The sequence below is a fragment of the Pecten maximus genome, chromosome 3 (genome assembly GCF_902652985.1).
Source record: "Pecten maximus chromosome 3, xPecMax1.1, whole genome shotgun sequence".
In the NCBI taxonomy this organism is placed as follows: Eukaryota; Metazoa; Mollusca; class Bivalvia; order Pectinida; family Pectinidae; genus Pecten; species Pecten maximus.
The window spans coordinates 25212343-25224604 of NC_047017.1; the positions used below are offsets into that span (position 1 = coordinate 25212343).

Below are 12262 nucleotides of genomic sequence, written 5' to 3' on the forward strand. Positions count from 1 at the left end.
TATCATCAATACCTACGAATTGTCAAGTTTTCCATTTACACTATTACTTCCCTCTGGCTACTTTATGTGATCTTGTCAAAGTAAAACTATAAATCTTGATAACAAAGCAACATCCTCGAAACAAGTTTTGTAAAATATATTAGTTAGCCTTGCTTGATTGAATGGAAACGTGCGAGGGATCTTACTCTATAAGGCTACCAATGGTGATATATGTTGACTAAGTTGATAACATCCTGGCAATGGCATTGAAGCTATTATATATATTCAAAATGTGATATTTTCCTGATAATTTGTTAATATTGCATTATCTAAACAATTGAACGCCTTATGAGTAATTCTCTCGTGACTGAGCTTTTCACTTTCCAATAATTATCCCTAACATTTTTGCTTTGTTTCTTTGTTGTTGTTGTTGTTGTTTTGTTTTGTAGGGGTTTTTTTTGTGCGTTTTTTTTTTTTTTTTTTTTTGATAAAAACAAAATAAAGCTCTACCCGATCTCTATATTCCTTACCTTGTGTATTAAATGTGTACATCTATTGACGATAATCAGATGGAGCTAAGGTGTTGACTTTGCTTTTAATCACAGGCAACAATAAACCGTTTTCTATTTTAGATATAAACTTCATGTCAACGACATATGTTTACATCAATACTTAGCACATACTTCCAAACTAATTCCATAACAATATTGATATTTTGAATTACCAACTGGTCGTCTTATGGTGTATGTCCCCTTAGAAATGGAAAGTTGTTGGTCACTGATTAAGCATAGTATGGAGATGAAATGAAATATTAATTTATATTTTTTTTCTTTAGAAACATTCGCGTTTGTAAATAATAGGATTCAATTTAATTTCTGATGGAAACACTAATTTAAGATATCCATTGTTCGTGCGATCAAACATACTTGATGAGTAACAATAGAACACTGATCTGCTAATCAATATCCTGAGGCGTAAACAGGAACGAGCTTTGCATTACAGTTTAACATATTGACCAAGGAGGTCTCAATATAAGATTATGATTTGATAAGTGTACTGGTTTTTATCAACATATTCGGCTAATGTGTTGATAATTATTCCTGACATGAAGGTGAAAATGATTTAATAGCTAATATGGATATTTCAAAGGGTGTACAACGAATCTTTCAACTTGGTAAGTGTTTAACTATTGTACTCCATTTAAACAAACATAACAAGCATAACATATTGTAATATCAGTGAAAAAGACCTCATTTTACATGTACACTACCATGTGTTGATTACGCAGGCGATTCCAGCGGTCTCAATTGTTCAAAATCACAGGAAAACTAACAATTACATAAGAAAATCGAATGAGGGAAATCGAAACTTTGCCTTGCTTCACCGTATGTTTCAGAGAACAAGCTAGCATAAATATTCTAATACATATACAATATATGTGTACGATTATTAAACTACTTTTGATGAAAAAAGGAAACACTTACCCAAATTACAATACCATTCAATAATATTATGTTTTTGGTTACAAACCGAATTTTATTGAATTTCAAAATACACGCTGATTAATTGTCCTTTCCTCAGAAGGTATTTTCAATCTTTATTTGCTGAAGTGCGCAAAGTTCATCTGCAAAAAGTATATTTTATAATTATAAGGACATTTTCAAACATAATCACATAATTGGAAGTTTCTATTACAAATGTTGAATATGGCCGCTAAAAAAAGCAAGACGACATGCTGGCAATTCAAACTTCAATGTGTAAAATTGTTATCCTGACTTACATGTGTAAGCTATTGTTCTAACTTACACGTTAAAAACTGTAATTCTAACTTAAATTTGTAAAACAGTAATTCTTACTTTCTTGTGTAAAACTGTAATTCTAACTTATATGTGTAAAACTGTAATTCTAACTTATATGTGTAAAACTGTAATTCTAATTTGCATGTTAAAAACTGTAGTTCTAACTCACACGTTAAAAACTGTAATTCTAACTTACATGTTAAAAACTGTAATTCTAACTTACATGTTAAAAACTGTAATTCTAACTTATATGTGTAAAACTGTAATTCTAACTTACATGTTAAAAACTGTAATTCTAACTTACATGTGTAAACTGTAATTCTAATTTGCATGTTAAAAGCTGTAGTTCTAACTTACATTTGTAAAACTGTTATCCTGACTAACATGTGTAAAACTAATGTTCTAACTTACACGTTAAAAACTGTAATTCTAACTTACATGTGTAAACTGTAATTCTAATTTGTATGTGTAAAACTGTAATTCTAATTTGCATGTATAAAACTGTAATTCTAACTTACAAATGTAAAACTGTAATTCTAACTTACATGTGTAGCACTCTAATTCTAATTTACATTTGTAAAACTGTAATTCTAACTTACGTGTTTAAAACTGTAATTCTAACTTACGTGTTTAAAACTGTAATTCTAACTTACGTGTTTAAAACTGTAATTCTAACTTACGTGTTTAAAACTGTAATTCTAACTTACGTGTTTAAAACTGTAATTCCAACTTACGTGTTTAAAACTGTAATTTTAACTTACGTGTTTAAAACTGTAATTCTAACTTACGTGTTTAAAACTGTAATTCTAACTTACGTTTTTAAAACTGTAATTCTAATTTGCATGTGTAAAACTGTAGTTCTAACTTACAAGTGTAAAACTGTAATTCTAGCTTACATGTGTAAAACTTAATTCTAACTTACATGTGTTAAAATGTAAATCTAACTTAACTAGCTCTTACATGAGAAAAACCGTTATTTTTACTTACATTTGTAAGCAAATTATCATGAGTTACTGTTATTCTGATTTGTAAAATTGTTTTCCTGACTTACATTTGTAAAAGTTGTAAATAAGTATGTGTGTAAAACTACATTATTAACTTACATATATAAAACTGAAATTCTAACTTGCATGTGTGAAACTGTTATTCTAACCTACATATATAACACTTTAATTCTAATTGCATTGGTTAAACTGTTATTCTAACTTAATACGTAGAATTATTGAACGACAGAAAATAGAAAGAAAATTATATAAAGAAAACCTTGGTGTGGTGAGAATAGGACCAAATGCCGTGGAAGGTGCTGATGAGTAAATATCAATAAAAAACCGAAGGTTAATACAATATTTTTTTTCTCGACGTCACAAAAGTTACGAGCTGAATATGACGAACAGTGACAATAAGAAAACAATACTCAAAAATGAATTTCATGAGAGTGAAAACTAAAACATAATATAAAATCAATAGTTCACTTTGATCAAAGTCCAAGGTCGACATTAAAGTAAAAGGAACCACAGACAAGGTAATTGGAAAATTAGTGTCCATGTTTACTTAATGGCAATATATCTACCACCAAGTATATTATATTTAAAATCTTATTCGATATCTTAATTTTTTTTTTTTTTGATGTTGAAGTTTTCAAAGCAATTATCAAAACTTCATCGATTGGGAAACATTTCGTGGGTAATGTGTAGAAACAAATAAAGCATTGGTCGAGCAGCCATGCAAGACTCATTAAACATGAATGTTCCATTAAAGAAAGGATAATGAAGTAGATGTGAGTAATTTATCTATACTTGGGCTGTGTTTCTCATGGGAGCTATGATCAATGGCTGCCCTGTTCTATTGTGGTCATTGCTCTCAGGCATTCTGGAGCGATACGCCTTTCGTTTTTTGTTCAGTGAGGTAACCATCAGCTACTACAAGAATCTTTACAAAAGCATGTGCATTTATAACAAGTCAACTTGCGAAGGACATAAAGCTTGACATGAGAAACCATAGATAAGTAAGTTTCATGTTTATGATTCATTACAACAATCCAGTTTAAAATCTTACAGCGAATCTGGATATCATGAAACGATAGCATTTGTTATGTTATATTAAAACAAACCAGAAGAATTTTAATAATTGACTTTGTAACTTGATTGTGTTATAACGTCTTTTTTTACATGTGTGTCTATGATCAATCATTATTTCAAAAGCATACATTAATCTTAATTCATATTTCATCACAGCATTGCTCCTACTCGTTTGCATTGCCTTCGTGTTAGCTGCATCAAAAGGCAGCTCTAAAGGGAGAAAAGGACCTGCCTTATATTCCCGTGACCTGGAGACAGCACTGAGGAACACCCTCTTCACTAACTACTCTAAACTCCAGAGACCTACCGAGAGAGTTGATGTCACTGTGTGGTTTACTCTCCTCACTATCAATGATATGGTACGTAGACAACACACTACGTATCAGTCATATAACGAACTTGTTAACCATTTAAGTTTCTCAAACTCAAACAAAGAGTACTTATAATCCACTGCATATAGAATTCCAGAAGATGCATACCTTTACACTATTATCTTCCTACAAAGGTTAGAAGTTATATTTGGAAATGAATAAATTATTTATTTATTTGGTAGTAACTTTTGGCGTTATAAGCCATTATTTCAGGACGCTTTTAAATAAGAGATAGTGTTATTATGATTGTTTTAATGGACAAAACTAAAACTTAGATATTTCGGTTTAATTTGAAATGATATTTGTCAAATTACTGCAATATCTTGGTTAACGTTGCATGCAATTAACAACAACAAGCCTATTTAAAAGCAAGTTCATTGTTTTCTCGATTGCTAATCTGCAGTCATAGTTATAGTTCTGTTAAAGAGACAGGATATCAATTTCGGTTAATGGAATATTGACGAAAAGTAAGCGTCAAATGCGACTGATTAAAACATTTTTTTTATTATTTCAGAACATCAAGGACCAAACTCTATCCCTATCAGGATATTTTAATTTGGTAAGTCTGTATCTTTAATATGTACGCATGAAATATATTTATATAAGTCCGATTCTGTCAGAAGAATATTCATAAATCAAACGTGTAATCACTAAATAGTAGTCAAAATATGATTAAGAATTTTACAGAAGTCTTCATACTAAATTATTTGATAAAGGGCAGCTAAGCACTTAGCTTAATTTATGCATCGGAAGGCCTGCACATTGTCTAATTTTCGTATATTATTTGCTACAAATTATACACGAGTTATTTCCCTTTAATTATATTATGTATCCATACAAATTTATCTGCCCCTATTGAGCAGCTAAGAATTATGGGTAGCAGCTTTCCGATGCGCGCCAATAAAAAAATGTTAACAGAGTTTTGAAATTGGAAGTTTTTAACAATATTCAGAAGTTTTTAAGGTCTTCTCACTTAACCCACCCACTTCCTCCCCCTGATTCTTATATCTTCTTATTTTATGTTTACTATATTGGAAGATGTTTCACATGCCTGTTTGAAGGCAGAGTTTGGCAACCCCCACACAGGCTTTGTTGTAATTGACTACCATTGTCATTTTGAGATGTTTATTTTTAGACGTTTTTTAATGATTGTGTTATGCTTATGTTAATTTTGTATTTGTTAAATTGTAATATGTTTAGAATTTATATTAAACGTCACCATATGCCATGTATGGTGACCATTTTCAATCTAAACATTCTCTTTGTCTGTGACAGGACCGAAGATGCATAAATACTATTATTGTAAATGAAGTGATTATATGATAACACACAATGTATAAAGCTTATCTGCGTTGGTTAAAGCTTTGGAGAGATGATCGACTTAGTTGGTTCGGTATGTCTGACTACGTCAATGTCCGGAACCTCTTTGCCACACAGCAAGAACTATGGCGACCGACACTGGTAGTCGACAATTCGTAAGTAGTTACCTATAAATAACATATACAGACGAGTCGTACATTGATGAAAAAGCTGTAAATAAACTTGTATTTACCTTTTTTGATATACTGTATTTCCTCCGAATTTCTTATTTAAAGAAGACTTTTCACCCATAATTCTTTTACACAACACTTTGATAGAATCACCGACCTATCCGTGATCAGCAATAACGACATACCGATGCGGATACTGAAACAAGGACTTATCTACTGGAGACCGGCTGATATATACGTCGTAGCCTGTGAATCGGACATCACGTACTACCCAATGGATACACAGTCGTGTATTATCTCCCTGTCGTCCTGGGCATACACAAGCTACGAGGTGGCACTTCGAATGTCTATACGACAGGTGATCACCGATTTTTATTCGAAGAATGGTGAATGGGAGATGATAAGCGCCTCTGGAGACAAGACAGCGGCATCAAAGTCTAGAGGAGGTATATATTTCTCAAATCTCAAATTCACCATCGTTCTCAGACGGAGACCGCTGTTCCACATCCTCAATACATTATTTCCGGTTGTGCTAATGGCTTTTCTAAGCGCGATGGTGTTTAAGCTACCGGCAGACTCCGGCGAAAAGATTGGGTTCGCGTTGACTGTTCTTCTGGCCTATACTGTTTACCTGACTCTGATATCGGAAAACATCCCCAGCACTTCAGTGACCGTCTCGTACCTCTGTAAGTAATGTGTAAATGTTTATCTTAGGCCATTAATGCCATAAAATACATTATTCGTTTTTATGATATATGTAACGTATCATTTGTTCGTTAAATTCAACTAATTAACCACGGTAGCATCTTGACAATTAACATATCTCACAGTTTATACTGTCGTAGATATAAGTTTTACCTGTCAAACTCGCATCCAGTTCAAACACAATTATCACATATTAAAATGCAGAAATCACCTAATTGTTTAGTTATTATTACACAATTATTCAAAATATTTCGTAACCAATTAGGATGACATCTATTGAAAACAACTGTATGCTTTTCCTAAACTATTGCTTATTGGAATTATATTATTGAATATTTTGACGTACACAACAAAATTTCTCAAAAACCATTTAAACAGTTTAGCAACATTCCTTTTTTGCTAATTTCAAGAAATGATTATATTACATATCCTCGTTTTTAAAAATCCTTATCAATTTTTTTTAGCTGTCTTCCTGTCCATAACGCTGAGTCTTGGGACCCTGGCAGTGCTTTGTACTATCCTTGTGCTGTGTATGCATTACCGTGACGCAGCAGGCCATCCTCTTCCTGCCTACGTCCGCTCTTTGACCATTTGTCTGATGAGGTTGACATGTTGGGGTGGATGCGGAAGATGTGGGTGCCGCTGTAGAAACAAACGACGTGTGGCTCCTGAGAAAAACCTCGTTATCAACGTTGTTGGACTGGAAAACCTGAAAAAGAAAATATCAGAGAAGAATGTTGTTGAGGAAAGTGAGGAAAGCGTTTGTGGAGAAGATCATGATATTACATGGATTACTGTGGCCAAGGTGTTGGATGGGTTTTTCTTCATCTTCTTCACTGGATTGATTCTTGCTGCATCTAGTGTGTTCTTCAGTTTTATGGTGGTAGAATATATGAAAATCCAATCAGAGGAAAATCTTTCTATCTAACTATTTGGATAACTTACGGTCTTTGCCGCTTGAGCTGCTCTACATTTGTGTCTTTTTACGACGTACTTCGAATGTCATTTAGTTGAAATTGTACATATATCATATACATCGTGCAAGTCTCCATACTCCTGCCGCGCTATGTGCTATCCATAAATCGTCTAACAATTACAGACCTTTCTTGAATTACACGTCTATAAGTTTCTTAAAGTGGATCATTGACGCGTCTTAAACCAGAATGGATACCGTTTCAAACATAAGACAAAACTTGACTCTTTGATTATAGCAGTATTTGAAGTGTTTTGGATACAGCATATACGGTCAATGATTTATACCGTCAGAAAATATCGCATTTGCCACGGGAGTAAAATAAACTGTAGTTTCATGATAAAAACAAAAGTGCCAAAACATAATATTTAACACTTTAAGTGACTAATAACCTGATAAACTTTCTGGGATGGAGTTATATATATTCTTACCCTAATGGACATGAGATGAGTGGTTTTAAAGTCTTTATCGGATGGACGTCAGACATGGATATAAAAAATAAAGGAAAATTATTCTAAATATGAAATACATTTGTAAATATGAAAGAGAGTGAGTAACACTTATAGGGTACCGTTGTGTACTACGTCCTTTGAAGATTTCATTCATCGTCGAAAAACGACGAGACCCTGCACGTTCGATTGACAGAATAGTCAATTTAGTCTCGTAGGATTCTGATGACGATTTCATGTAAATGGCTTGGTAGCTCTCAATTCCTTTTCAAATATAATTAAGCTCTGAAATTTTCCATGAATTCGAATGAATTCTACGTATTGTGAATGGTCAGGCAAAAAATATTACATGTGAATAGCCTGAAGTTATTCCTTGAGTTGCTTCCCTTTGTGCATTATCTCTCAAATCACATCAATTATAAGTACTGTGATTGTCCAGAAATGCTACATGAAGATATATCCTGTTAGTTTTGGAATAACGTCTTTTTTTGTATTTTTATCATATAGGCATTGATCATGAATATTATATAACATTACTTTAAATATTGTATTATACATACGCTAACTTCCTGAGAGTTTTCATAATCAACAAAACAAGTTTTGTCAAAGTGTCCGGGCTAATTTCCATATCGTGATGCACTGTATGTAGCTACATTTTACACAACGATATATTGTTTCTGCTAAAATAACAATTGGCAATGTTACACTCTTTCATTAATGAAGAAACCTTATCATAAATAATCAGACATGCAGAAATTTGATATCAAAGAATATATCACTTGAACAGTGTAACGTATAACCCAAACTAAGGTGCAAGTCCCAGTTTGGGAGGGGGCTTGGGACGAGAACTTGATCAGCAAAATGAACTTGTAAAAAAATAGATGTTATTTAATTCTTTATTTATTTAGTTATTTATTTATTTATTTATCTATTTAGTTATTTATTTAATTATTTTTATTTTTTTTTTTTTTATTTTTTTATTTTTTATTTTATGTCGAATGAAATGCATGCATTACACAAATATGCCTTACAAGTTTCACTAAGAAATGGTCAAACTTTGAGCTAAACTTATACATATTTATCATTAGTAAAGGTTGTGGCCAACATGTGTGGCCAATTACCCAAATGGTTCGGTATACTCGTTAAATCTACACTATACTGAAGGAGAAACTATTCTATATTATTGATTGATTTGTTATTATTCTCCGCTTTAACACGGTTGTATAACACTGTAACAATTGTCTACGTCATATATTCCCCCCTAAGGACTTCATATGGTCAACAATTCGATATTATCCTACCTCATGTTTAGCAATACAAAAACAATATCGTTAATCTGTACTTGATTCAACTAATATCTTGGGAGTAACTGAAACATCATCAACTGAGAGGCGTGTGAATTGCGTGTTTGTACTGATTGTACTTGTTTACATAATATGTAGGCAATGGTGCACAGATAAAACAGGTAATCGATAGGTTCTCCTGCATCAAAGGCACGAGCTATGCAGTAAAGGAAAGTTTTAGAATGAGGATGTTGACCTGGGAAAATAACATCGATAGATGTCAGTGATTTATACTCGTACCTACCACACTGATGGTTTTATTAATTATAATGCAAATAAGGTCACAACAGTATAAGAAAACGAGTTAAATCATTATTCTTATACGGGTGGCATTTGTATGTACTGATACCTGGGAAATGTATGATCTAGCCATGTTTATGTGACGTGACTATTGATCAGCGAATACTATATAAATTCACAAGTATGTGTCAAAAGCGGTACCTGTATCGAGTGCTTGAAATATACATTAATCATTCAGATGAAGTTTTATTGGAATTACAATGTAGTCAGTACTAGGACCAATATATAAGTGTTCCTTAAAGAGCTACTAGTACACCTGAACGAAACAGTGATAGGAAATATTATCAGGCGTACTATTTTAAGAATATATCATGAAAACTCCCTTCATTAGAAAAAATAAAAGTGTCTTCGCCAACGTGATTTGTAAAAATTTAAATCAATATTAAGTAAAAGCATTATGATATTCGGTAGGAATACAAGAATGCATGCGTTAACCCAGTGTGGACTCGATACTCGGACCCAGCTGACTCCACCATTCGGGTTTCCTCGTGTAGTATTGTTTATATATATTAACCGGCATAAATAGTGTTTAAAACCCATATATTTATAGAACATTTTTTCACATCTTCTTGTATCCTTGAATCATAAATGTATTTCACTATTTACTAGATAAAATCACCGTTTATATAATATACTATTAAAATTTAATATGCACTATCCAGAACTTTTGTTTTCAAATAGATGTTTTTGAAAAGATAGAAGGAATAAAAAGGGGTTCAATGTAGCAATCAAATTATACAACATGGATTCTTCATACTGAGAACAAACAATAATACTGGCCGACAAACAAAACTGTAATTCTATCTCATAGTCGATAAAACGAGGGGCAAAATATGAAATAACACACACACATAAAAGGGGGGAAAAAACAAGGCAAACCCACATTAGACCTGGTGTTCCTGAAGAGTAACCGCTTTCTGCTTCATCAACGATAGTATAATGTTTCCTTCATGTATCTTCCCGAACAAATTGCTGACGTTTTATTTTCGTTGATAACGACCAAATCAAATTAACCGCATAATATCGATGACGTATACCCTACAAAGAAGGGAGGAAATATGAACCGTTCAACACACCTGAATCAAACAAACATTTCTGAAGATACCAATGCGTATGCAAATATATATATATATATATATATATATATATTCATCTCCCATTGCAACATTTTACTTTAAAAGTAACTATAACCACATTTTCTCTATTGCTTGTTTATTCAGATAATAAACTGCCTATAAAAAATCATGCATTTTTTAAATAATGGATATTAACAAGTTCGCTACTGAAGCGGAATTTCTAAGTCTTCATAGTCTTTTTAGCATCGTGAATAAAAATGGTTAAATGGGTTTTTTTTTTTTTTTAAATTATTTTTTTGTTGTTGTTTAAAAAGAACTACTTTTAGCAAACATTTTTGTCACATGAACAATGTTCAACTATATTCTTATTCTCATATTCAGGTTGCTGCTTTATTCACACATTTAGTGTGGTACTTTATTCTTACATTTTCAACCGGATAACAAATCCTACAGTCAACTCAAACCTGATAAAATGAGGAAAAACACAAAGAATATATCTACGCGGTGACCCATTAAAACATTCACGAAGCATAAGACTTGGTGTTCGATAAGGGAAAGAGTCCTCGGCGATAAAATAGAGATGGATCAATTCTGCTTTGCTTACTTAAGTAACAAGATATGGACCTTCTATAGTACTTAAGCCCCTCATCTTGAATTAATCTCGACAAGTTACTACATTTCTCCTTTTATCAACCACAGGAAATAACAACATGAGTTCGCTGTATAAGAATCTCTATGATGATAATAACGGAATGTTTAAAACTATTTCATCCAATAACTACGTCTTTCCACTTAGCAAGAACAACATTAAGATTCGTTATTTGAGGATTTATCTGATTCGTTGTATGATCACACGTTTTTATTACCTGGAAGCGGCTGTAATGAGCACACTTCCCATTAAACATTTATTTACCTTCATTATGTCGCCAGGTACTTTGTATACATACAATGTATATATCTAAAATCGATGCTACCTCTTAATCATCATTAAACTGATGGGTATCAATTAATTAATTCAGCCGGATGTGGTGTATTATTGTTTGTTGTAAATGCGCGATGACGTGAAAACGTGCGAATCGTGGAATAAAACCAGTCAGCGATGAATCCACCTGATTAAACCAGCATCAGCGCCCAACCTGCTCAGCCACTGTATCCAGGTGAGTCGTTCGCTTGAATTTTCCGTTTGCAATTGAAAGTATCCTTGTACTTCATAGTGTACGATATAAAATATTAGTAAAAGAAAAAAATAATGTCCTTTAGTGGTAAAATGTATAATTGTATATACTTTTTTTCCCTGTTCAGAATGTTTTTTTTATATAATTTACAGAACAAATGTCCCGTGACAATCTGGAATTTCATCCAATGTCAGTTTACTCTGTTTTCTCTTCACAAAACATGTTAAAAAATATTAACTGAAATATGGAATGAAAACGGATAATTTGCTAACACATATTTAGTTTCTTTGTTAACAATAAATATACACGAGTACATTTAACCGACCATCTAGATTCATGATGCAATGGTACAGTTTAAAATGGTTGCGTTATCTTAAAGCTCTAAAAGATAACTGGTATAAGGCGACATATTCATATTTTATCTGCTATCAAAAGGATGGTTTCTTCGAGGCCATGACACAAATATGGCAATATAGGGATAGCAATTGCAGTTTAGGTATAGAGATGGTAATATTGGTATCGAG

General features: G+C 32.5%; 1 protein-coding gene across 1 annotated transcript; it reads left to right on the top strand.

Annotated features, from left to right (window-relative positions):
* Positions 1-1038: 1038 nt before the first annotated feature.
* Positions 1039-8714, top strand: LOC117323686 (neuronal acetylcholine receptor subunit alpha-6-like). The gene is made up of 6 exons (XM_033879062.1): positions 1039-1153; positions 4013-4215; positions 4742-4786; positions 5590-5702; positions 5865-6403; positions 6887-8714. The coding sequence occupies exons 1-6, from the start codon at positions 1114-1116 to the stop codon at positions 7348-7350; spliced, it is 1404 nt and encodes a 467-aa protein (XP_033734953.1). The 5' UTR covers positions 1039-1113; the 3' UTR covers positions 7351-8714.
* The last annotated feature ends 3548 nt before the right edge of the window (positions 8715-12262 follow it).

Coding starts and splice junctions, on each gene's coding strand:
- LOC117323686 (XM_033879062.1), top strand. CDS start 1,114: ATGGATATTTCAAAGGGTGTACAACGAATCTTTCAACTTG. Junction 1,154..4,012: donor ACAACGAATCTTTCAACTTG/GTAAGTGTTTAA, acceptor ATTTCATCACAG/CATTGCTCCTACTCGTTTGC. Junction 4,787..5,589: donor TATCAGGATATTTTAATTTG/GTAAGTCTGTAT, acceptor CGTTGGTTAAAG/CTTTGGAGAGATGATCGACT.